This window comes from Muscardinus avellanarius (genome assembly GCF_963383645.1).
Source record: "Muscardinus avellanarius genome assembly, chromosome: 2".
Taxonomy (NCBI): Eukaryota; Metazoa; Chordata; class Mammalia; order Rodentia; family Gliridae; genus Muscardinus; species Muscardinus avellanarius.
The window spans coordinates 63,176,569-63,202,007 of NC_137787.1; the positions used below are offsets into that span (position 1 = coordinate 63,176,569).

Consider the following 25,439-nt stretch of genomic DNA (forward strand, 5'->3'; position numbering starts at 1 on the left):
CTCATAAAATTATAAAATTAGATTCCTAATTTTTCATTTTCCAATCTCTTGGGAACTATCATTCCAGTAGGAAGAAAATCTAAGTGTCAAAAGAACTGCCGGCTCAATCCCAATGTCCACAAGATTTTTTCAAACTGAGGAGACAGAAAAAAACATCCCAAGGGACACCCAAAATGATTCATCTTGGAACACTGGCAAAGCCTGTAGCTCCATCCAGTGATTATTTTCAGGGAAGCCCTGAAATAGAATTTTCTTTGAAGAATCTTAGGGCTGCCAGGGTTCATGAAATTCAGTGCTGTCTGCAAAAGCAAGAATGTTCATGTCATACAGCAGAGAGTAAATGTTCCATCTGAATCTAATTCAGGAGGGCCTCTCCCAGTAGATTACAACCCCTCCCAGGGGCAAGAACCATTTTATTATTATTTTTCTTTTAATCTGTTTGGTAGATATTCAAAATTATTGGTCAACTGAATGGCATTTCTGTTCCCTTGAAGGAACGTTAGCTAGGGCTGTCTATTCATTCTCTCACTCAGCAAAGGTTTTACTGATGGCTTAGCTCGTGTACTGCACAGAGCTCAGGGTACGGCTCTCCATGCCAGGGTGAACCTGCCTCTCCACAGCGTGTTGTGTTAACACACATTGCATTTTCTTTTGTAGGACTTAACACAACTGTGATTAAGTGCTCGCTTCCTGGTCTTAAGCCTGTCTCTTCCGCTACCCAGAGCTCTGGGACAGAGGAGTGACCCTCTCATTCTATGCTTGACTTAATGCCTTAGCACCAGGCACAGCAGCTAAAGCGAAGCAGGTGTCCCATAAATACTGGCGAATAAATGACTAAACCAAGCACAACAGATTTGCCTTTGCTTGCCATTACAGAACTCACTTCACAGCAATGTTTCCAGATAGGAGCCTTATTTTCAGGGCAGCACTTTATTTTAAGCATCTCTGTGTTCAGGGTCTTTTGGTCCTAGCCTTTGCCCTGTGGATGCCAGTGGTGTGCCTGCTCATGTACCAAAGCATCTCCACGCATTTCCAAATGCTCCGTGGGGGGCTGTCCCACCTGATTCAGAAGCACTGCCTGCTGGTGGCTTGAATGAAGATGACAACGGACAGCAAAGAGGTGGATCAGGAAATGGTGAGGAAGGACACATAAAAGAGAATGGGACACGAGAGGGGAGGCAGCGTGAGAGGAAAGGCACAAGGTCTCGCTGGCGATCGTTTGAGTTTCCCGTGCCCTAGGGGTTCTCTTGTGTGCCCTCAGCCACCGCCCCTGCAATCCTTCAGGGCAGAAAGAGCATAAATTGGCTGGGCAGGTTTCTTGGACCCTACTCCAGCTTAGGTCAGTGAAGCTCTGGCTCTTTTTTGTTGTTGTTTGATATTTGGGGTTTTCCTGTTAAATTTCTGTTTGAAGACAAGGTTTTGAGGCTGAAAGAGCTGAAAACCATGGTTCTAGAGTTAAAGATGATGGTACCAACTGGGATGAGGGAAGGCCTTTGAAACACACAGTGCGGGGGATTCAGACCCAAGAGAAAGTTTTGACAAAGGGGACACGGTGTGACAAAAATGAAATGTGTTGAAAAGGCTCCACGGCACTGAGTATGGGCAAGTGAAAGGGAAAGATCCTGGGGGAGGAAATAAAGCTGCACTCGGAGGGGCGTTTGTGAGGTGGCCTGAGGGGCGACTCTCTCTTGGAAAGTGCCCAGTGGACACTCCAGACACACACAGCTTAGTGCCCTTGTTGAGACCCGGCAACAAAAGAGGTTGGCTAAGGCAGCGACTCCGAGTTGACGCCCTCGGCCAGCTGGCTCGGTTGCAGGGTGGAGGGCAATTTCAAGTCCAGCAGAAAATACTGGGTGGCACTTCAGAATCAAGTGCCAAGCCATCCCTTGCCACACGGGTCTCCCTGCAGCTCGGGACTGTGGCCTACATGTCTTTGTCTACCCACGGCAATTAGAGGAATGCCCTGCATCTAACAGGCTAAGCGTTGACTGAACCTATATTATGAAACATTTGGAAGACTTCGATTTCTGCTGGTGGGCAGCTACTGTTGGCAAGGCAGGGTTCAGCTGAGATGGGAGAGATGTCTCAGCGGCTGAACCTTGAAGAAGTTACATGGCAGTGGTGATCTCAAAAGAATCTGTGCTGCAGATGGGGTGAAAGGGTGAGCAGAATCAACGAATGAATGGATAGGCATGAGGGCAACAGCTCCGATGAACTCTGCTCTCTGGCACTAGGAAGAAAGAAGCTGCCGCAATCTGGCTAGAAATAGTTTCTGTTTGCCGTTGATCAAAGGTCATTTATTATGGGGGTTCAGTTTTGACCCCCTGAACCAACCGCTGAAGATTTTTATAGTTTACATGCAGGTGGGTGAGAAATGTAATTATTTGACCCAAGGATTCAAAAGAAAACAAGACACAAGCGTGGCTGTGTCTGCCCTTCAGCGCCTAGTCTTTGGCCCCGGGAAAGCCAGGACTCTGGGAGCCAGCCTCGGGCCCTCCCCAGGCGCCTGAGCACTTGGCCCGCCCGCACTCACGGTTTGCGCAGAATCATCCTCATGTGGGCATCCGGGCCCATCTGCGACAGCAGCAGCATGGTGTCTTGGAGCTCCTCGTCACACTCCTTCTTCTCCTCTTCAGTGGGCAGAGGGGCATCCTCGTGCTCGTCATCCAGAAATCGATAAAATAAATATTTGTCTTGGAAATGGTGCTCCTGGTCCACTACAGGAAACATGAAGGCGGGTGTCAGCTGGAGCAGGGCTCTGCCCCGCCGCTCGCTCCGCCAGAGGCAGGCGGGCGGCGTCAGGGGAGAGCCAAGCCAAGACTCCGCACCCTTGCGGCTGGCCCTGCCCAGGCCATGCAGCTGGAAGACGGGGCCTCCAGGCTTTGGTTGAGGCCCACGGCCCTCCTGCCCAGCTAACCTCCTGTGCCTCATGGGGCTCCCTCTGAGGACCTGCCAACTTCTCGGAGATGAGCACTGTGACCTGCAAAAATTGCCTTGGTGACATTTTCTCGGATGCTGGATGCATGTCCCAGACAGAAAAATGCCCCACTGCCTGACCATGCCCTAGAATAGTTTTTTAAAGTACAGACTTATAAGAAAAGCGCCTCTGTCTGACTCAGGACTTAGGTTTTTCCTCCTGTATGCTCTGTTTACAAACATATCTGTCTGCATTTTGAAAACAGAAGTTAGAAGAAAATTGTTTGAACAAAGCTCACCATACTACAGGACATATACTCCTAGAATGATTTTGTGGTAATTTTCTTTCCGTTCTGAGTTCCTAAAGTTTTTCCTCTTTTTACTTATTTATCTAGTTATTTATCTGGGGATTGAACTCAGGGCCTCATGCATGCTGGGTTATTGCTCTGCCACTGAGCTACATCCCCAGCCCTCCTTGTATCCTTGTAAGCAATAAGATTATTGTAGAACGAAGACAATGGACTGGGTTCAGCATGCCCCATCTAAATCATGTAGCCCCTTTCAGGACGAAGCATCAATACTCTCAAAAAATGAAGAGAAGTAGTAGACTCTTGCTGCTCAGAATGATCCTCACAACAGCAGCAGCAGCAATGTCTGGAGATCAGTATACACATTAAAACATGATAAATACTGGCAAAACCATCATTGGATCCCCAGGTGTAGGCAAAGGAAATGCGTGACTTAAATATTTTGTCTGTTTGGAAAAGCGATCTTAGACAAGTGGCACGAGCTGTAGCCACAGTGACACGCCAGTTCTGAATAGCTACTTCATTCAACAAGAGCGGCGGCAGCAACCAGGGGCTGCCATTGCGGAGCGCACTCCTGATTTTAAATATGGTCATCCTGTGGGTATACAAATTGGCTCTCCCAGATGGCAGCACAGTTAAAAGGCAGCGTCTGGATTCATTACTTACTTTCATGTCATCAGCCCAGCCACACATTTCTTTGCTCTTCATTCTGCTCCTGTATCAGGATTGCTATGCAATGCTCAGAGTATAATCACACTATCAATGAACCGTGAATGCAAACTAATAAACATAATTGGAACTGATGCACTTGGGTTGCAATTTCATTTTCCTTTCCTTCGTTCCCCCAAGTTAGGAAGGTACAATGGTGGAACACAGCAATCAATAGCATCCGCTCACTGCATCTCTATTGCTAAATGAAGATGCTAGCTCGGTGGGTCCCTAAGGGGATCATAATTCTCTCTTGCCCATTTGGGAGTTCAGCGACAGCATACTCAGGGAAATGCACTTAGCGCTTCTTGAGCGTTTTCCAAGGACTGCAGCTCATCTTACCATGGTTGAGGACACCGTCTTCTAACAGGACTTGCCACATGCCAACAGCTTGGGTCCGGGAGTGAACACATGGAGTCTGCTGTGTCATCCAGTCCACCAGCTCTGTCCCCACGCAGCATTGTCTAAAGGAGATGAACACACAGGATGGGAAAATCACCCCTTTGTAGACAGAGGGTTGGGAGATGGCTTTGGAGAGGAGCACTTCCCCAGAGCACAGCGTACTTACCACCCGAGGTGTCATGGCAAAAAAGCATCACATGAGGCACCTCGGGTTCTCCAAGTGGGGTGCCAAACAATGAAACCACTCAGCTCATGAGAAAACCTCTGAAGCCAGGTTGTTTAAATAAAAGCGTTATGATACGCAGCAGCAGGAGAGACCAAAGGACCACTCCAGGGACAGCACTGACTGGTAAGCTGATCACAGGGACAGAAACTCAGTCATCGTGAATTTGTCCCAGAAAAAAAAACTGAGGGTAGGAAGAAGGCAAAGCACAGCGCTGGCTCTCAGCACCCGAGCCTCGCGAGGAATGAGTTAATGTTTGTGAGGCTCTCGGAGGTGCTCTAGAAAGGCACTGTATAAGTGCAAAATTATATAGCACTTTATATTTTCAAGTAATACTAGTGATCTTCCTTGGAGGGGTGTTGGGAGAAACAAGCAATTAGCGATGCAAATCTCTCTGAAAAAAATTTTCTGTGTAATGAGCATTAGCGCTTAAAGGAGTCTGTCATCTAAGAGTGCTGAATGTTTTATGTAGGTTCATGCATTAATTGCTAAGACACCCCTCTGGGGTAAGTTGGTCTGGATAGGCAAGCCGTGTCTTTTAGTTAGGAAATACATAACTATACATACTCACAGCAGGAAATACTGAAACCTTTAGTGAGGTGAGAAAGTAGGACAGGTGCTTGTGGCATCGTGGTTCAAGGGAGGAAATGGAATCTTGAGGCCCTTGGCAAGGATCCAAGGGTCAAGGGAGCTGGGCAGGGAGTCACGGAGTAGCTGGCTGCCCACAGCTGGGACTGAGTCACTGGTAGCCTCCCCTCCCATGCTGAACATGGCACCACCTCTGGCCATGAGCTGAGGCAGGGTCAGGCCCAGAGAGAGTCTTTCTGGTTTAAAGTGAAGTAGACTCCTGGTGCTGGGCCACTTTGGGAAGAGTCTTGAACTGGGAGGAGATGGGAGACATAACATCAGCTCTGTGTTCATTAGCCACGTGACCCTGGTTACCTTTCTGGCACTCAGTTTCCTCACTTGTAAAAGAAAGAAGGAAAACTATGGCCTCCGAGACCCTCTCCAGTTCTAATACTCTAGGATCTCTGCAACCTAATCCAGGGGTATCATGACGTGGGGCTGACCCTGGCCCTGGAATATTTCCAGGGTGGATGTACTGAGAAGGCTGTGCACTTCCCACCAGGCTTGCTCTATTAGTCTACACCTGTATATTAGAACTTCAAGGAGTGAAGAGGCACCTACTTAATATGCATTCCCAACCAAACATATGACCCATAAAAATATTCCTCTTATAAGCTGGGTGTGGTGGCGCATGCTTATAATCCCAGCATTCTGGAGGCTGAGACCGGAGGATCGTGGTTCGCGGACAGCCTCAGCTACTTAGTGAGGCACTGTTTCAAAAATAAAGAATAAAAAATAGGGCAGGGGTATAGCTCAGAGGTCAAATGCCCCTGGGTTCCATCCCTAGACTCCCCCCCCCAAAATAAAATAAAAAAATTATATATATATATTCTTCTTATAACTGGATAATTTATTAATAAGAAAAGTCTTACAAAAGTATAAAGAAACTTCATTTGACTTTTAATGACTGCTTTTACTAAAGAGAGCTCATGGAATGGAGGTCATTCCAGAGCATCGGGGTCTTTATAAAGGGTATAGAACCTTGCAGTTAGACTATAGAGCAAAAACCCACAAATGTGCCACTGGTAGCTGGTGGGCCCGCTGGTAGTCTCTCCATTAATGACCCCTCGCCACTTCAGAATGGACAGCAGACCCCTAGCACTGTCAATTTTGGTCTTGTAATGTATTTAACACCAAATTGGGGAAATACTGTGTCTGGAGAGGTTCCAACCTCCTACTATTGCAGCAATGATATAATGGGGCAAGGAACAAGAGGGAGAATCAGGAAGGAGCTGGAAGTACAAGATCTGGGAGCACAGGAAAAAGAAATCACGCCCTGGCCTCCAGTGAGCCCACTGGTCGTCACCAACAGATCATTAGTTTGTGTCATAGGGTGTGGAACAGACATAACACCTATATTTCAGGGGTTTAAAATCTTAGCACTGTGGAGCAAGAAAGAGATCATTACTTCTGACTTCTAGTTTCCATTATTTGTCACAAAATATGACATACTTAATGGAATTTCCCTAACGCAACTCAGTACCCAGGAAAATATAATCATGTCTTAAATTCAGGAAAAAAAAATAATCCAAACTTTTTTTGTGTGTCATCCTGTACCACCCTGTGTGTGGTACTCAGGGTGGAACCCAGGGGCTTTCTACCTCCGGGTGATACTCCCATATATTAAAAAAAAAAAATATATATATATATATATATATATATATATATATATATATCCACCTGTCTCAGCCTCCCAAGAGCGGGGATTACAAGCATTGTCACCACGCTCAGCTTAATCCAAATTTTAAAAGAAAAAGATCATTTAGCCACGTGAGATTCTGAGATCCACTTAATGAGTTAAAGATGTTGAGCTCTGGGGATATGTGATTTCTGGTTGTTTTATCCTTTACTTTCCTTAAAATTATGTGCTACATAAAACTAAGGAGCTTCTCAGATCCCATACCATTTCCAAAGCTCTATCAAGAGGATAACCTAAATGTAACAGACTGTTGATTTTGGTCTTCTAACATATTCACACCAAAAACAAGCGGAGAAGAATATTAGCTTGCATGGTGTATAGAAACAGTGATCCAGAGAGTCAGGGTTTGTAATGTTTTCCCATCTCTGTCCTTGAAAAAGAATGGGTCTTGAGGTGCAGAGAGGTGGTAGGTTTGTTGCAGGGTGGCCCAGGCACAATTTCACAGGTTCTACCATAGCTGGTTGTCATTAAAAAGATGTACATCTGTGGTAACTTTAAAATTTGTATTATAGCTTTTCACTGTGGTTCATGAATTTGGTTCATGTGAATCCAGCGGGTTTTGACTCATGCCATGGTTAATCAGATCTGAGGTCATACCTAGCCTAAGTGGGAAAGAGCTTGACTGACTGCAGGGTGGGAGGCTCTGTCTGAACCATGGGTTCAAGAAGAGAGACTGAGGGCTTGTGTGACACATATTGGTTATTCTAGCCCCTAACATTTGTTGAATCGATACAATCAAAAGTGAGAATTCTTAGTTGGCCCGCCATGTCTCAGTTATCTCAGGAGGTTCAACTAACCACAGAGCTCCAGTTTTCTTTGTTTTTGTCATTTCTCAACTCCAGTGACAGTTCTAATGAGGAATCCTTACTCTATCTGATTATAGATTGATAAAGTTGAGTATCTTACCATTTGCACATTAGAATAAAATGTTATGGCTGGGTGTGGTGGTGCACGCTTGTGATCCCAGCATTTGGGAAGCAGAGACTGGAGGATTGAGGTTTGTGGACAGCCTCAGCTACTTAGCAAGGTCCTTCACAACTCAGTGAGACCTTGTTTCAAAAAATATAAAGACTAAAAAATAGGGCCAGGGGTATAGCTCAGAGGTAGAATGGCCCTGGGTTCCATCACCAGTACCTCCAAAAAAAAAAAAAAAAAAGAATAAATGAAATGTTACATTAGCACGGTGGTAACCCAGCATTTGGGAGGCTGAGACCAGAGGATCGTGGTTTGTTGCAAGCCTCAGCTACTTAGAGAGGCCTTCTGCAACTTAGTGAGACCCTGCTTCAAAATAAAAAATAAAATAATAAGGCAGGGGGTGTAGCTCGGAGGTCAAATGCCCCCACTGGGTTCCATCTCCAGTCCTAAAAAAAAAAAAAAAAAAAAAAGAAAGAAAGAAAGAAAGAAAGAAAGAGAACGAAAGAAAATAAGCTCCATAGAAGACTTTTTATATTTTGTTCACTGCTGCCTCCTTGGGGCTTCTGGAGTAAAACAGTATGTGGCACTCATGAAGTGTGGAATAAACTTGTTGGAATGAATGAATGAGCAGATGAATAAAAAGATCACTGAATTTGAAAACAAACCAATCTTGGCTTAAACTCTAATTCTGTCACTCAATGAACTTGAGGCTTGGACAAAGAGAAATATTTCATGTCTTTGAGCTAACTTAGTTTCATCATGTAATAATGGCCAAATACCTGTACAGAAGGGATGTGCTGAGATCTTTGGGCATAAATAAGCACACTGTAAATGTTAGATGAATGTGATCTATATTCAGCTGGTTTCCTAAAAGACACTACCAGATAGAAACACAAAACTTTTCTTCTCCTTGTTCATCCTAATTAAACCAATGTCCAAGCAAATTAGTTAAGGGGTAATTGCTTGGAATATTAAGGATAATTACACACCCACGGTATAGTAGGATCCAAGAGAAGCTTAGGCCTTCTGGAACCTTGATAAGTGGGCTCCCATAGATGAAAAACAGGGAGAAGCAGATTTGTTTCCATTTCACTAAGCCTGAATGGAAGGGAACCACAGCCATTAGAATTAGCACACATACCTGTATGTCTTTAGGTGGTATTTTCTATCTCTTATCATATGAGGTGCTCGCGAGAGAATAGCATTTCGTAAAATTTTTCCAGCCCTGAGGATCTTCTCTGAAGGGACCTAGATTTCAATTTGGTGAAAGGAGGGGAGAAGAAAGAAAGAGAGTTTATAGAAGGAGAACAAAGTGGATGAATCCTTAAATCGCTTTCTAATTGAGTCTGGCTAGAAAAACAGCCTACTCATACATATTTACATTGCTCACTGTGTGACATGTCACTGCTTCATGTTGAGAACTGAGATGCACTGAATATTTATTGTCTTTAGATGGATTGGAGGCTTCTCGATGTGATGCTCTGACATATGGACCACCTTGCTCTTTAAGAATCGAGCTTAGATGGCTCATCAACCCACCTACATCCCATTACCTTGGTAATGGTGTTAGCAGGACGAAGAGGAACGTGAGGTTCAATGAGAGGTGTCTGAAAAATAAAATGTCAAAGCAAAAGAAAATTAAACAAAAAGTTCAGTAAAGAAAATTATGGGTTGGGGATAATAAGAAATATCAATTTTTATAAAACGCAAATAGAATTAAAAAAGCAAGAGATAAAAAGCTGCCTAAAGAACTTGAATGCTTAGGCATTCAAAGGGCAAAATTAGACCATTCAATTTGCCAACATTTAAATATAAATTATTAAAAGAAAAAACCAAACAGATAGGAATGATTAGATGTTTGTAGGCTTAATGAGAAAGGAATAAATATCTGCTCGAAGCACAACAAACATCAGAGCAGGAGAAAAAAGCAAAACAAGATAAACATAAACAGAGATTAAAATGACCTATCTCAGGGAATGTGGGTAGATTTGGGATGGAAACGAGCTATTTCATTCTCTCTCATGCAGTTAAGATTCTTTTTCAGCATTTTTTATTTTTAGAAAGTGTTTTAATTTTCAAGTGTGGCTTCTTAGTGGATCTGTGCACCCAATCTCCCTGAGCCCTCTGGGGCAGCCAGCGTACTTCTTCTTTGACAAAGTCCTGTACAGTTTTCAGGATCCCATGGCCATCAGATCAGCTCTAGAGGCCAGAGAAAGCTCTTGGTAATATCCACACACTTCAGAAGGAGGTGCTGAATCTGAACCCCAGAAGAATTTTGTGCTACTCAGCTACACATTGAGCTCCTGGTCTCACCCAAACACCTTCGCTCTTTCCCCAAAATATCTGGCAATGGCATTTCCGAATGGAGGATAATGATAAATTCAGCCCAAGATAGTAGAGGAGCCACTAATACGACCCAGTTTACATCCCTTCCAGAAGGCAAGATGGCAGTTTATTTCTTATGAGATTTTAGTAGACAGAATAATGCCCACCCAAAGATGTCTGTGTCCTTATTACAATAACCTATGAATGTTAGGTTATGTGGCAAAAAGAACTCTGTGAACATGGATGTGGCTAAGTTAAAAACAGGGAGAATATCCTGGTGTTTCCAGAAGGGCTTGATGAAATCCTAAGGGTGTTACAAGACGGAAAAGAGTTAGATCCAGTGTGAGGAGGAGTAGGCCTGGATTGGCAGGCTCTGAAGATGAAGAGGCCAAGAGCCAAGGAATGTGGGCAGCCTCTGGACAATGGAGCAACAAGCAGACTGCCTCCAGAAAGAAGGCCATTTGCAGCCACCTTGATCTTGTTAGCCCAGTGAGACCCACTTCAGAATTCTAAAGCACGGCAAGGTTAGCAATCCGTGTTCTTTCAAGATACTCAATTTATAGTAATTTGTTATAGCAGCCACAAAAATCTGATACAGAGATCATTATGCTTTATAGTAACCCCCAACTTTTTACAACAAGAAGCCTCGTACGGTGGAATTAGTAAATTTCTCCCTCCAATTTAGAGAATATAAACAATGAAAAAATAAAGCTCAATTTTTTTTTAAACATTGTCACCGGGCGTGGTGGCGCACACTTTTAATCTCGGCGCTTGGGAGGCAGAGACAGGAGGATCGCGTAGGTTCGAAGTCTGCCGCGCTGGCTTGAGACCCTGTTTCCAAATAAAAGTATAAAACGGGTCTGGGAGTGTAGACCGGAGGTAGAAGGGCTTCCAGGAACCCCAGTACCACCAAAAAATAAAAAAATAAAATAAAAAATTAAAACACTGTATGGGCCCAAATACAAAAATACATGTATAAATATATACCTTCTTCTTGATCAGGAATAAAGTTCAGGTGGGGGTATACTTTTATTTTTATTTCTTTTTGCAGTGCTGGGGATGAAACCCAGGGGCATTCTATCTCTGAGCTACACCCCCCTGCCCTATTTTTTATTCTTTATTTCAAAACAGGGTCTCACCGAGTTACAGAGGGCCTCACTAAGTAGCTAAGGCTGCCTGCGAACCTGAGATCCTCCTGTCTCAGCCTCCCAAATGCTGGAATTTCAAGCGTGTGCCACCAAGCCCAGCTTGGGGAATGCTTTTAATGTAATAGAATTAAGAAAAAAAGAGAAAAGAATATCAAGCTTTAAAAAATGCATAGATGATGTGCAAATTTATTTAGAAGGGCTGAACTTTCACTGAATTTAAACATTTCCGTCCTCTCTCTGGCATCTAGCAGAGCTTGGTTCCTCTCTTGAAGTTATGGCACAAGCAGTAAGTGCTACGATGGCCTTTCAGTAGCACGCTGTTTATAAGCAGTACAGATCCAGCAATGTTAGTCTGGTCCACTTCAATAACGACTTTGAACACAGACAGACTTTGCCCTGAAGAAGCCTGTGTTCTCTTATAGCAGACCTGTGGATGGGGGAGGGACTGTGAGCTCTCAGAGTTCCTGTACTTATACTAAAGCCTCCAAGAAGACAGGAGACTTCTGTGATGGCCTATCACCTCGGAGAACATTCAAACTGCAAGGCCACCAAACACCAGGACTCTGGAAATGTGAAGTTAAAACACGCTGCGTATTTCCCAGTTGTGATCTCAGCTCTCGTGCATCCTGTCTCTACACTATACACATCGGTCCACGTGCCTAGGTCTGTGCCTGGTCATGCATGTTAGTTGTAAAGGCCTTTGGTTATTCTTGAAAATAAAAGTAGAAACCCATTCTCTTTCTGTCTTGGAGGAAAGATGTCATGGGCACATGGATGTGGGATTAGCTTCCAAAAACAACTTTCCTTTGCAGTGGTCTTTGAGAGGCAGAGAGCTGGGGTTGAGAAAGGATGCCCATGCTTGCGGATTAACAAACAAATATGTATTTTTTTGTAAACTCAAAAAAACATATTTGAAGATTACATCTCTTTATTTCTGTGTTTGAACAAAATGCTAACAAGTGGCCTCTAGTTTTATTTTGTTGGAAGCTTCCTTTTGGTTCCCTGGAGCCTTGAAAAGAAAAGTGTTACTTAAGCTGGGGAGGCACCAAGCTTTAATCAGGATTTTCCCTTTGATTTGCAACTTCTAAAGGTATAACATGTACACAAGATTTTCTGTTAGCTAGATAATCCTCGTACCAGCTCTGGGACCAAGCAGCTATGTTAATCAGACAAAAGGCAGTATTCTCAGAAGGTTCTCTAGCTCAAACATTTTAGGTTTAGGGGCAATGCCATGCATATAAGTTTTGAGGAGGGGATGCCTCTTTATATAAATAAAACCTCCAGGGATGTAAAAGGTAAGAGCAGGGCAAATATTATTTTGAGTGAGCAGGAATTTGTATTTGAAAGGACACTGTGTTCAGTCAGGCAGTATCCCACACTGTAAGAAATACCTTGGTGCCTAACAGCCATATGTTATGAGACAGAGCACTGTGACGGTCTCTCAGAAACAATCACTGGCCAAAGCCTGTTCAGGGAACCTTTACATCATGAATGTGACTGGATTGTGTTGGGATCCACTTAATTATTTCTGCTTTCATTCCCCTTGGCTTTCAAGTCAATTTCATTTTGACAATTTTTTTTTTTTTTTTTTGGTGGTACTGGGGGTGGAACCCGGGGGCTTTCTACCTCCGGGCTATACTCCCAGAGCTTTTTAATACGTTACTTAGAAACAGGGTCTCACTAAGTTGCTGAGAGCCTCACTAAGTACTTGAGGCTGGCTTCAAGCCTGTGTGATCCTCCTGTCTCAGCCTCCCAAGCGCGGGGATTACAAGCGTGCGCCACCACGCCTGGAATAATTTTGGGAATTTTACCATATCTGTGCTGTAGAAAAATAATTCATATTTACAAATGATGAGGTTAAACAGAAGAAGGAAAAACAATGTGCAATGCTATTGGTGAGAATTCCAGTAAGAAAACTATTCCTAGAAAAAGATGTACACATATGTGCCATGCTCCTTTATCTGTGCTATCTCCTTATTTTATTTTATTTTATTTTATTTTATGTTACTTTATTTTACTTATGGTACTGGGGATGGAACCCAGGGGCATTCTACCTCTGAGCTACATCCCCAGCCCTATTTTATTTTTTATTTTGAAACAGGGTCTCACTAAGTTGCAGAGGGCCTCACTAAATTGCTGAAGCTGGCCTCAAACCTTCAATCTTATTATTTGAGCCTTCCAAGTACTGTGATTACAGGTGTGAACCACTATGTCCAGCTTCCTATTTTATTATTATTTTCATCTTGTGCTGAAAAAACTAAGGCCAGAGATATATAGGGCCTTTCACGAGCTCACACAACTAATAACTGGAATTGCTGAGAGTTGAATCCAGGTCTAGCACTCAATATGCCACAGGTACAACCACCCCATCCTATCTGCCCTTTTCTCCTAAAGACATCTTGGCTCACACTTTGGAAGAGTTTATGTTCTATTTGATTAAAGTGCACTAAGAAAAGTGCAAGAATGCCCTTCTAGGTTATCAGGCATTAGACTTGATATTATGAGCTTCCAGTAATAAATATTCCTATTGACCTACTGAGATTCCACATTGACATCATGCATCATGCTTGGTCGGAAGCAGCTTGTGTGTGTGTGTGTGTGTGGGAGGGGGTCCTAGGGATTGAACCCAGGGGAATTCTACCCTGAGCTATACTTCCAGCCAATTAAAAAAAATTTTTTTTTTTAAATTCTGAAACAGGATCTTGCTAAGTTGTTCAGAACCTCGCTAAATTGCTGTGGCCATTCTTAAACCTGCGATCCTCCTGTCTCAGGCTCCCAAGTATTGGGATTACAGGCACGCACCGCCACACCTGGCTCAGAATTAACTTTTTAAAAAGCAACTTGGTAATAATAAAACATTAGGCAATGAGCAATCGCCCTACCAGTGCTAACATAACTAGGGACAGGGGTAGCAGGAGCGTCTACCCGGGAAAAAGAAACTGCTAGGAGTACTGACCATGGAGGGGAATTCAACCCTGGGAAGTGGTTTTACAGTGCTGCAATAGCTGGGAAGCCAAATAGACTGCCCCCAGCTAACCCTGATGTTGGTAAAGCAAGACCTTGGGGAAAGGAACAGAGAGAAAGAAGCATTGCAGAGGCTTGAACCAGCGTCCAAGTGGACACCGGAGCCTGGAGGAGAGCTTCAAAGACGCCTGGAGGTACAGACACTGCCAGAGATGCTGCCCCCACGCCTGCTGTGGAGAGGGAGCCAAGACCTTCTAGTGCCCAATTTCCCTCCAGCCAGAAGCCAGAGAAGTAGGAAAAAGAAGTTCATTTTACAAATGATTAGATTAGTATGGTATTATTAGTGAGACTCAGAGCCAGAAAACCCACCAAAAGGCATAACAAAGGGCAAGAGGAGCTCAGGGAACACACCGTGCAGGGGCCGGCCCCTTGCGGCTCACAGCGGAGCACAAGAAGGACAAAGACGTGAACTGAGGGCCCTGCCCAGAGCCCTCACAGCAGGGTGGTCTCCGCAGCCACAGACCAGGGCGCGGTCCCCACACTCTGCACCCCCACCCCTCACCCACTGGCTGTCCCATGGACTCCAGGCACACTTTCCGCTGGCCATAGGCAAGGAAGGCGGGTGGGGTGAGGGGCCAGTATGAAGCAGGGCTTCATTAGTGACTATCTGGCTTATTTCTTAGAGCCGCTCCTGGCTGGACCGATAGCCAGAGTGTACCTATCACGGAGTCCAAGGAATGCACCTCTCTCTGATTCAGTTTTATACATTTCAACACATCAATCATACATTGATAAAAATTTCTTACTTACTACATGGGCATGAAAGAATCCAAACTGGGCTGTGGAAATGTGTTCCTCAACACGAGGCAGGGAGGACAGATAAAGACAGTGGCATTCAGCTTCCTCTCCGCGTTTTTTGGCTGTCTCCCCTGAAGACTTCCCTCAGGATTGACCGTAATTGGTTTTTGTTTGTTTCTGGAAAGGAGATGCTCTTTCTGCTGCTTTTTATTATGTTTATATTACTATTGAAAGGGAGAAAGAGTCAGGGAAAATATTCCTTCTGGCACCAGAGCCAATTCAGAAATACTAATCAGGTGATGAAAAATAGGAATTTAGCCTCCATTACAAGATGCACAATGACTCCCCAGTAGATCATAATGAGGTCTAAGGCCCTGTAATAGGCCTCATGAAAAGCCATATTCAGACCCTTTTGAAAGGGGGTAATTCGTTTTTTACTCAAGTATTTGCTCATAGAAGCCTTTCTGCAAGCACAGCATCTTAAGCCAAGAGACAAGAATAACAAACCAGATCAGGACACAAAGCTCATGCGGGCCCCCAGAAGTCCTGGGCAATAAGAAGTCACCAGAGTCTACATCCGACTGGAGTCAGGGGTTTAGTGAAGGCCTATAGTGTGCAGAGCAAGGCGCGATGCTCAAGTAGGGGCTTGGAGAAAGTGCTGGAACAAACAAGCTCTTGGTCTTGCTGGGAAAGCCAAGCTTCTATGGGTTAACCACTAGGGAGGCCCTCTGGGTCCACAAGTAAATGCCATGGCACTGTGGACTTCAACCTCCCACTCCTTTCTTATTTCAGTTGAGCAAATCTCTAGGAAGTTGGGAGAATAATATTTAATTTAATTTTCTTAAGGAAGACAATATACTTTTAGGAGTTTGTTATGGTTTTGATTTAAAATGTCCCCCCAAACTAATGTGTTAAGCAATGTATTAATGTGCTAAGTAAGGTTCAGAGGCAGGGCATGACTGAAGGAGGTGGCCCACTGGAGGACTTGGGGACTGATTCTGTCCCTCACCGCCACCGAGTTGAGGGGGGATTGTCCTCCTCGGCCATGCCCTATGGCCCTGCCCTAAGCTGTTCTGCTTCCGCCGAGCTGGCTGACCATGGACTGACCTCTGAAATCATGAGTCCCAAATAAATCTTTCTTTCTCTAAGTTGTGCTTACTGGGCGTTTTGGTCAACACAGCAAAAAAGCAAACTAAAATATTGTTACTTTCCCTTGTTTTGATATTTTGAAATAATACAATTAAGGTCTTTGAAATGGATTTATAATAATTGTCACATTTTTATAATAATTGTCACAATGCCATCACTCTTTGGTGCTGACCAGATGAGATTAAATCAAGGACCCAGTCAGACTCATAGGCAGATCTTGCCATCTGAAATAACTATGTAAATTTTTCCATTTGTGAAACCATGGAAAAACCATCTATAGACTTCTTCGGCTCCCATGTGTTGGCTTCCCGATCCCCTAGGTCTTTCCCAGTTCAGAATACACTTAGATTTTCAGTTCATCTTCAACAAGTAAAGAGCTTAAAAGTTGTCACTTATGTCCTTAAAAAAAGGTTCAAAAGAATGAAAATAATGACTCTCTTGAGTCCATCAGAGAACTCAGGTTGCAGAACAGTCACTCCAAAATCTGGAGCGGCAGGAGACTCGAGGGTCACAGCCGGGCTGGGCTCACCGGCAATGAAGACACAAACTGGCAGAGCACAGTGGCAGCCTCGATGAACTCCGGCCACTGAAAGTGGCCTACCCTAGAGTGAGAAAGCCTGGGGCTGGGGCAGTCTCAGGTGCGCCCCCAATGTCTTGGTGAGGTTTACCTACTTCAAGCCCAGCAGGGTCTCAGAGTAAAGACCAAAGAAGATCTCCTAGTGGCTCTGGCAAGAGGAGGGGAAGGTAACCATTGTGAAATACACCCGAGCATTCTCTATGGCAAAGGCCTACTCTCCAGGGAGGCTCTATTAGAGTCTTATGCCACCCGAGGGAAGGGCACCTCTTCTACATTTCCTGTATCAACTGGGGGGGGGGAAGCTAAGACATAGGTGTGAAGGTCACCGCCCACTGTTAGGACACTTCCCTTCCCCTACGTTCCTCTGTTGCACCAGTATAAAAAGAGTAGATTGCAGCGGAGAGAGCTGTCAGTCCTTAGGAAAGCCCAAAGACAGCAGGATACACAAATAAGAACACTAGAGGAATCTGAAGTCTCTGGTTTAACTTCAGCAAACTTTAATCACCTCCCACTTCTTTTTTTTTTTTTTTTTTTTTTTTTTGGTGGTACTGGGGTTCCTGGAAGCCCTTCTATCTCCGGACTACACTCCCAGACCTATTTTTACATTTTTATTTGGAAACAGGGTCTCCTAAGCCAGCGCGCGCGGCTGGCTTCGATCCTGCGTGATCCTCCTGTCTCTGCCTCCCAAGCGCGGGGATTACAAGCGTGCGCCACCACGCCCGGCTCACCTCCCACTTCTTAGCCTGATTCATACAAAACTTCATACTAAGGGCCTCTTTATCTTGATTCTTATTACTGATATATCATATTCAGCTTTTAAAAGGCAAAAACCAAACCAAACCAAAAAACACAGTCTGGTGACACAAACCAAGCATCAGAATGAGATAGATGGGATACAGATTTTGGAATTGTCCAACAGAAAATTTAAATAGGCCAGGATTAATATGCTAACCATGGAATATTATCCCATTGATAATACTAATGGAAATTGTAGGCACTATGCAAGGGCATGTTGGGTAATGTAAGCAAAGAAGTTAAAAACTCTAAGAAGCAGGGCATGGTGGTGCATGCTTGTAATCCCAGCATTTGGGAGGCAGAGACTAGAGGATCATGGTTCAGGGACAGCCTCAGCTATTCAGTGAGGCCCTTTACAAGTCAATGAAACCTTGTTTCAAGAAATAAAAAGACTAAAACATAGGGCTGGGGGTGTAGCTCAGAGGTGCGATGCTCCTGGATTCCATCAGAAACGTGGAGAGGAAGAAATAACCATAATGGGCTCATTGGTAGAATGGATACAGCCAATGAAAGATTTAATAATCCTAAAGATGGGTCAACAGAAACTTTCCAAGCTGAAATCAGAGATAAAAATATTTAAACCCTCCCAAGATCCCATAATGTGCAAAGAATGATGAGACAATGTCAAAGGGTAAAAGACAATGTCAAAGGTAAAACTATGTAATCAGAAGAGCACAAGAAGGAGAAATGGGGAGAGAACAGAGCAGAATGAATGTTTTGAAGTAATAATGGCTGAGAATTGCCCCAAATTAATGAGACTCCAAGTTACACAGATAGGAAGCTCAGAAATGCTAGAAACATAAAGTGTGATAAATAACAAAACCCTACACCTCCCCATAGCCTATACAGATGATACTCATATTTGATATATACATTATATCTATCATGTATATATACATTTATACATATATGACATGTTTACTTATTTATTTTTTATACCGGGAATTGAACCCAGTGGCATTTTACCTCTGATCTAAACCCTAGTCCCCCCATTTTTGTGGGATTGGGGATTAAGCCCAGGGGGGTTCTACCTCTGCGCTATATCCCCAGAACTTTTAATTTTGAAACACAGTCTCACTAGGTTTCTGAGAGTCTCGCCAAGTTGCTCAGGCTGGCCTTGACCTTGTGATCCTCCTGTCTCAGTACTGTGATTATAGGCATATATGTTCTGCCATGTCTAGTACCATATTTAAGCTTCAGAAAACTTAAAACAGAGGGCACTTTTTGAAAAGGGTCTGAAGGTAGAAAAAAAAAAAAAAAACCTACCACAGAGCAGAGGAGAAGAATTATACAGGAAATTCTGTATTTATCCTGTGTGTGTGTGTGTGTGTGTGTGTGTGTGTGTGTGTGTGTGTGAAACATATTCTACAACTTACCATCTAAGTTATTTTTTAAGGATATAATTCAGTAGTTCTCCTTTACTTCTGAAGTATAATTTTTCTGGCTATAGAATTCAAAGTTGAGCCGGGCGTGGTGGCACACACTTGTATCCCAGCATTCGGGAGGCTGAGACAAGAGGACTGTGGTTCGCGGACAGCCTCAGCTACTTAGTGAGGCCCTCTGCAACTCATTGAGACCCTGTTTCAAAATAAAGAATTAAAAATAGGGCTGGGGATATAGCTCAGTGGTGGAATGCCCCTGGGTTCCATCCCAGTACTAAAACAAAAAACAAAAAACAACAACAACAACAAAAAAAACATGTAAACAAGAAGAGAATAGAGTGAAATATCTTAAATGTTGAAAGAAAAAAAAATTCTCATCAACTTTGAATTCTTTAAAAATTTTTTTTTTTTTAATTTTTGGTGGTACTGGGGTTCTTGGAAGCCCTTCTACCTACAGGCTACACTCCCAGCCAGACCTATTTTTCATATTTATATTTGGAAACATGGTCTCTTAAGTCAGCGTGGCTGGCTTCGAACCTGCACGATCCTCCTGTCTCTGCCTCCCAAGCGTGGGGATTCCAAGCGTGTGCCACCACGCCCGGCTCAACTTTGAATTCTATAGCCAGAAAAATTATACTTCAGAAGTAAAGGAGAACTACTGAATTATATTCTTAAAAAATAGCTTAGATGGTAAGTTGTAGAATATGTGTTACACACACACACACACACACACACACACACACGATAAATACAGAATTTCTCTGACAAACAAAACTTGAGGAAATTAGTTGCCAACAGACTAGTCGTGTGAGAAATAATAAAAGAAATTTTTAGAAAGAAAGAAAATAGGATAGGTCAGAAGCTCAGATTAATCTCAGACTAAATATTTAAAATAAATAATTTATTTTAAAGGAAGAATATCAGAAAAACAATAAATCAAGGCAAAAGAAAGTCTTATTTTCCTCATTCTTACATGAGCTAAAGGATGACTTTGAAATAAAATTAGTAACAGTATATTGATTCTGACATATTAATAAGTAAAATGAATGGCAGTAATATGAATGGGAGGGAAGAAATGGGAATAATGTGTCATAAGGTACCTACTACAGGTGAAATACCTTACTGTTATTTGAAGGTGGATTTAGATTGATTGAAAAATATTGCAAGCTCTAAGGCAATTAAAAAGTTCAATGTTCGCCAGGCATGGTGGCACACGCTTGTAATCCCACGCTTGGGAGGCTGAGACAGGAGGATGGTGCAGGTTCGAAGCCAGCCTCAGCTGGCTTAAGAGACCCTGTTTCCAAATAAAATATAAAATAGGTCGGGGAGTGTAGCCCAGAGGTAGAAGGCCCCTGGGTTCAATCCTCAGTACCACCAAAAAAAAAAAAAAAAATCAATGTTCAAAATTTTTATTTTACGGGGTGGGGACCGGTTAGGGGCTAATTGGGCGATATGTGCATGTATGTCTACAAAAGTTTTTTTTTATCCCATTATGATAAAATTTTTTTATCCCATTATGATAAAAAATAAAAAATCCCATTATGATAAAAATACAGTGCACTAATACAAAAATTAAAAAAAATTTTTTGTTTTAACTATAAAATTAAACATTGAAAATTTAAGTCTATTTGATGTGCTGAGATAAAATCATAGAATTCTCAAAACTAATAAAAATCTGAGATCTTCAGAGGACCCAACCAGATGTTGGCTCCAAGAAACTCACTTAAATATAAAGGCCCAAGTGGGTTCACCATAAAGGGTAGTGAAAGATGACATCATGCTAGCACTAATTAAAAAAATGGAATAGATGGATTAATTCTGGACAAAGTGGACTTTAGAACAGGCAAATTATTATGGACAAAGAGAGGTATTACATATTAATAAAAGAGTCACTTTTCTAAGAAGACATAACAATCCTAAATGTGCATATACCTGAGAAAAGAGGTTTAAAAGATGTGGGGCAAATAGTGACAGAGAAACAGACCAACGCTGTTACAGTCAGAGACCTCATCACGGGTTGGCCTACACACCTGTCTTTCCTTGCTTTGCCAACTGACAGGGACTGGAAGCAGGGCTACCCCAGGAGCAATGAGTACACGGCTGGCTTCTAATGTTCATGGCTTCTAATGTTATTCTCCAATAAAAGCAACCAAGGTCTCTTGGGTCGATGGCTGATTCTGTGGCTAGGGTAGGGGATATATAAGAACAGCACTGAGTATACCCTGTAGTGCCAAAAAGAGAGGAAATGCTCAAAAAGGTAGCAAGCAAACACATCCCATAATGATGGGGGTATCTCAAACATACACAGGGGCCAATTGAAAAGAACGCCCAGTGACCAAATCTACGATCATGTGAGTGATAAAACACAGGAAATAGCATTGGATGATAATACAAAGTATAAAATAAGTACCCATGAGTCCACAGGAATATAAATAAATGATTGAATAAACAAATAAATGTGGGAGAGGAGACAAACTTCCCATGGCTGAGAATTCTAGATAATTTATATAGTTACTGTGTATGTCCTCAAAGAGAGAGAGAATAGAACTTATCATTTTTTCCCCTTTTTTATTTTTTGTAGTAGGGGCACTCTACCACTAAGCTATGCCCTCAGCCCTTTTTATTTTTATTTTGAGACAGAGTCTTGCTAAGTTGCCCAGGCTGGCCTTGAACTTATGAAACTCTTGTTGGGATTACAGGTATCCAGTTGAACTCCTGATTCTTTAAGTGTAGATATGCATAGAGCCTTCCTTCAAAAGAGCAAGTAATGAGAAGAGAGGGGGAGAGTAACTTTTTAGTGGAAAACATAGCAAACACTACCTCAGCCAGGTGGTCAATGTCACCGTCAACAGTGAGCCATGCTAATAGTATGTCCCCTTTACTTCATGTGAGGAAAATGGCGCTCTATCTCTGTTCTTTCTCCTTAAACCCACAACCCCAGCCCGAGAGTGAGAAGTCATCTGATGAATCTTAACTGAGGGATTATTTCTACAAAATACTCCTCTTAGCTATGATGGTTTCTCAGACTTATTATTGCTCCTCAAAACTGTCAAGGTCATTCAAAGTAAGTCTAAGGAGATGTAATGACTAAATGTGATGTGGTGTCCCGATGCTATTCTGGAACAGAAAAAGGACTTTAGGTGAAAAACCTAGAAAATCAAAGTATAGATTTTAGTTGACATCATAACAATAATGGTTTGTTAATTATAACATATCTGCCACACTGATACGCCAATAATGGGAAAACTAGGTGTAGGGAAGTATATGAGAACTCTCTGTGCTATCTGCTCTAATGTAAACCTAAGACAGCTTTTTTTTGTAAGTTGTTTTGTTTTGTTTTGTTTTGGTACTGGAGGTTGAACCCAGAGGCATTTTGCCTATGAGCTACACCCCCAGCCCTATTTTATATTTTATTTTGAAGGGGGTCTTACTAAGTTGCTAAGACACATCTTAAATTATTGAGGCCAGACTCAAACCTGGGATCCTTCTGTATCAGCCTCCCAGGTACTGGAATTACAGGTGTGTGCCACCATGCCCAGCTACTCTAAAACAGTTCTAAAGATTAAAGTTTATTTTTTGAAAAAGTCCTTCAAAACCAAAGCAAAAATTAATCAGAGGTAACTAGAATTAACTTTTCAACTCTCCCAAACAGAATCTTCCCTAGCATTTTAGCAAAAATGGATGTCTACTAATACTTCTATTTTTCATTGAACTTTCCAGGCAGGTCACTCCTGGCCTTGGGATTATATGATAACTATTTTATCACCAGTCGAGTCTGTCTTCTGGGTTTCTTCTCACACCTAGAGTGTATATGGTCCATAACCAACCAAACCAGCAGCAAGGACCTCCTAATCAAGGGACGAATCATCCGTCTGACCAGCCAAAAGAAGCAATGTCTTCCTCCCTTCCATAAGCCAGGGGTGAAGTGGGAGCAGAGTTGGGTGGGGAGAGGCCACCGCACCCATCCCACCAGCACCCATCTCTTTAGGGATTCAAATCCAACGAGAGCTACAAGTTGAAATAACGAACATGACTAATCCTTAATAGCTGAAATAATATTTTATGGGCCCAAAGTGACAAAAAATTTATGGATTAAGATGGGGGTGTTTTTATGGTTGCTAAGTACCAGAGAGGAAAGAAGGCTTTCAACTTAACACAGTTTCTTCCAGGGGATAGGGGAAGGAGATTATTTTACATGTATATTTTACTGAGTTGAGACTTCTCAAGCCAACCAAATAAGTATGTGTGTCCACATATTTTTTTTTTAAGTGGCTTATAAATCAAACCTGCAGTTTGGTTTCAGGCTGTGGTCTGCACTGGTATCTAACTGGAAGAAAAGACTTCCATGTACTAGAGGCTACTTAGGGAGTGTAATGCTGGGACGAGAAAGTGCTTCAAAGATCCAGGCTGCCAACACACCTGGATGGAGAGCCTGAAGATGGCATGTTTTTCAAAAAGATCCTGTCAAGCCCTATTTAACAAGATAAAATTATGTTTATTTCTTCTAATGGTGGAAGACAACTCTAACGAGATGCTAATTTTGTGTATGTCTGTGTGTGGTAACAGAGATTGAACCCAGGGGCATTCCACCTCCAAGCTACATCCCCAGCCCTGTTTTTTTACTCTTTATTTTAAAACAGTCTCACTGACTTGCAAAGGGCCTAAATAGCTGAGGCCGCCCGTGAACCATGATCCTCCTGTCTTAGCCTTCCAAATGCTGGGATTACAAGATTGGGCGCCACCATGCCGTGCTAAGATGCTTATTTTTAATATATAGGATCTTCTGACTGTGTGTTTTCTAGAAGGGGTGTCTACATCAATTAGATATCCCTAAGCCAAATAGTTAAAAGCCAAAAACAAACAAAATACTATCTTTCGAGAAGCATCATTCTTACCAGCTGGAACAGTTCTCTTTGAGTTCTTACAAAGTGGTTCATCTCTTTCCTTACAAATTGGCCTGATCAGGACCAATTTTCTCATACTGGCAATACAAATGTATCACTATTAAGTCTGTGGTGTAATAATAGGAGCTAAGAGATACATGGAAGATAACCATAATACTCCATAGAGGCCACTGCCCATTACAGCATATCTACCCTCACAATTGTGATTTTCATGGAAATATAAACTCTGTGAAGGATTATCAAATTTCTTGTGTGTGTGCGTGTGTGTGTGTGTGTGTGTGTGTGTGTGTGTGTGTTACTAGGGACTGAACTCAGTGGCATTCGACCTCTGAGCTACACCACCAGCCCTATATTATCTTTTATTTTGAAACAGGGTTGAAATTGTTGGAGGGTCTCATTAAATTGTTGAGGCTGGCCATGAACCTGTGATCCTCCTGTCTCAGGTTCCCAGGTACTGAGATTTCAAGCCCGCACCACCTTGCCCAGCTCACTCACTCACTTGCAGGGTCTTGGTCTCTGTCTCTGTCTCAAACAAATCTCATCCTTGGTCTCATCACTCATTCTCACTTACATTATAAGAAATTCTGGTAACAGAGCTCAAATCTGGAAATAGGTTTTGGCAGTTTGAGGAAAAAAAGTTAATAGAAGATTTAGAGACATGGTTTAACACTTTTATGGGTTGATGCTTATTAATAGCAAGGCTAGACCACTATGACATTTCCCTTTATGATCTCAAATTTAAACCTGGGCATGGTAGGTTCTGAAAGTTTTGATACTTATTTAATATTTTAAAATAAAGTGGACATAGAAAAGCTATCTATGGTCAAAGCTGTGTTTTCTCTTAAGCCAGAGAGTCAGACCCCTGCTGAGCATGTTCCAAAGGCAAATGGCCTGTAGAACACAATTTTGAAAATGCTCTAAGTACTAAATCAGTTCGCATGTACAAACCAATATAAATATATATTATGTTCCTGCTCCTCTTCTACACAAATGGCATACACATTGACCGAAACCTTGGTTTTTTTCACTTGATAATGTATTGTACAGACCTTTTCATATAGAACATAAAGATCTACTTCACTGTCTTTTTTTTGCTTCTGTGTATTTTTGGTAGCTACATGATATGCATTATAAGGACATGCCATAATCCACTGATAGAGATTTAGCATTACTCACTGGAGTCCAGTGTGTGTATAATAAAAGACAGGGCTGATGAAAAATGATGAGATATTCTGTTATCCCCACGTCCTTGAAAACCCCGGAATCTCACTATAAGAAAAAATAGATATGGCTTCAAAACTATGACCAAACAAGTAGCAATGCATATCATGTATTTTTAAAACCCCTTTGCCATGGAAATAAATTGAGACTTCATGGGAGCAATGACTGATTCCAGTGATATAAAATGTATAAGAGATGATGGTATCTTGTCATACGAGATAATCAGAAAACTATCTGACTGCAAGGAGTATGTCAAAAAGGACTCAGAACAATTTAAGCTTCAACAAGTGTAAGAATCATAATAGATTGAAGCCCATCAAATACGTTCAAATGCATGAGTTTATGACGACACAGGGAAAATAGAATTGGTTACCTTTT

At 42.5% G+C, this 25,439-nt stretch overlaps 1 protein-coding gene across 11 annotated transcripts in view; it reads right to left on the minus strand.

The window, feature by feature from the left end:
* RAPGEF4 (Rap guanine nucleotide exchange factor 4) overlaps nt 1-25,439 on the minus strand; it is a gene marked incomplete at both ends in the record, with an annotated part of 342,537 nt that overhangs the window by 85,700 nt on the left and 231,398 nt on the right. For 7 of the 11 annotated variants that reach the window (XM_080719875.1, XM_080719876.1, XM_080719873.1 and 4 more), the window contains 4 exons: nt 2,534-2,717; nt 4,275-4,396; nt 8,940-9,046; nt 9,352-9,405. In XM_080719875.1, coding sequence (XP_080576001.1) covers nt 2,534-2,717; nt 4,275-4,396; nt 8,940-9,046; nt 9,352-9,405 — 467 coding nt within the window. The remainder of the gene's footprint in view (nt 1-2,533; nt 2,718-4,274; nt 4,397-8,939; nt 9,047-9,351; nt 9,406-25,439) is intronic. The other 4 variants (XM_080719879.1, XM_080719871.1, XM_080719874.1 and 1 more) reach the window with 1 other exon arrangement.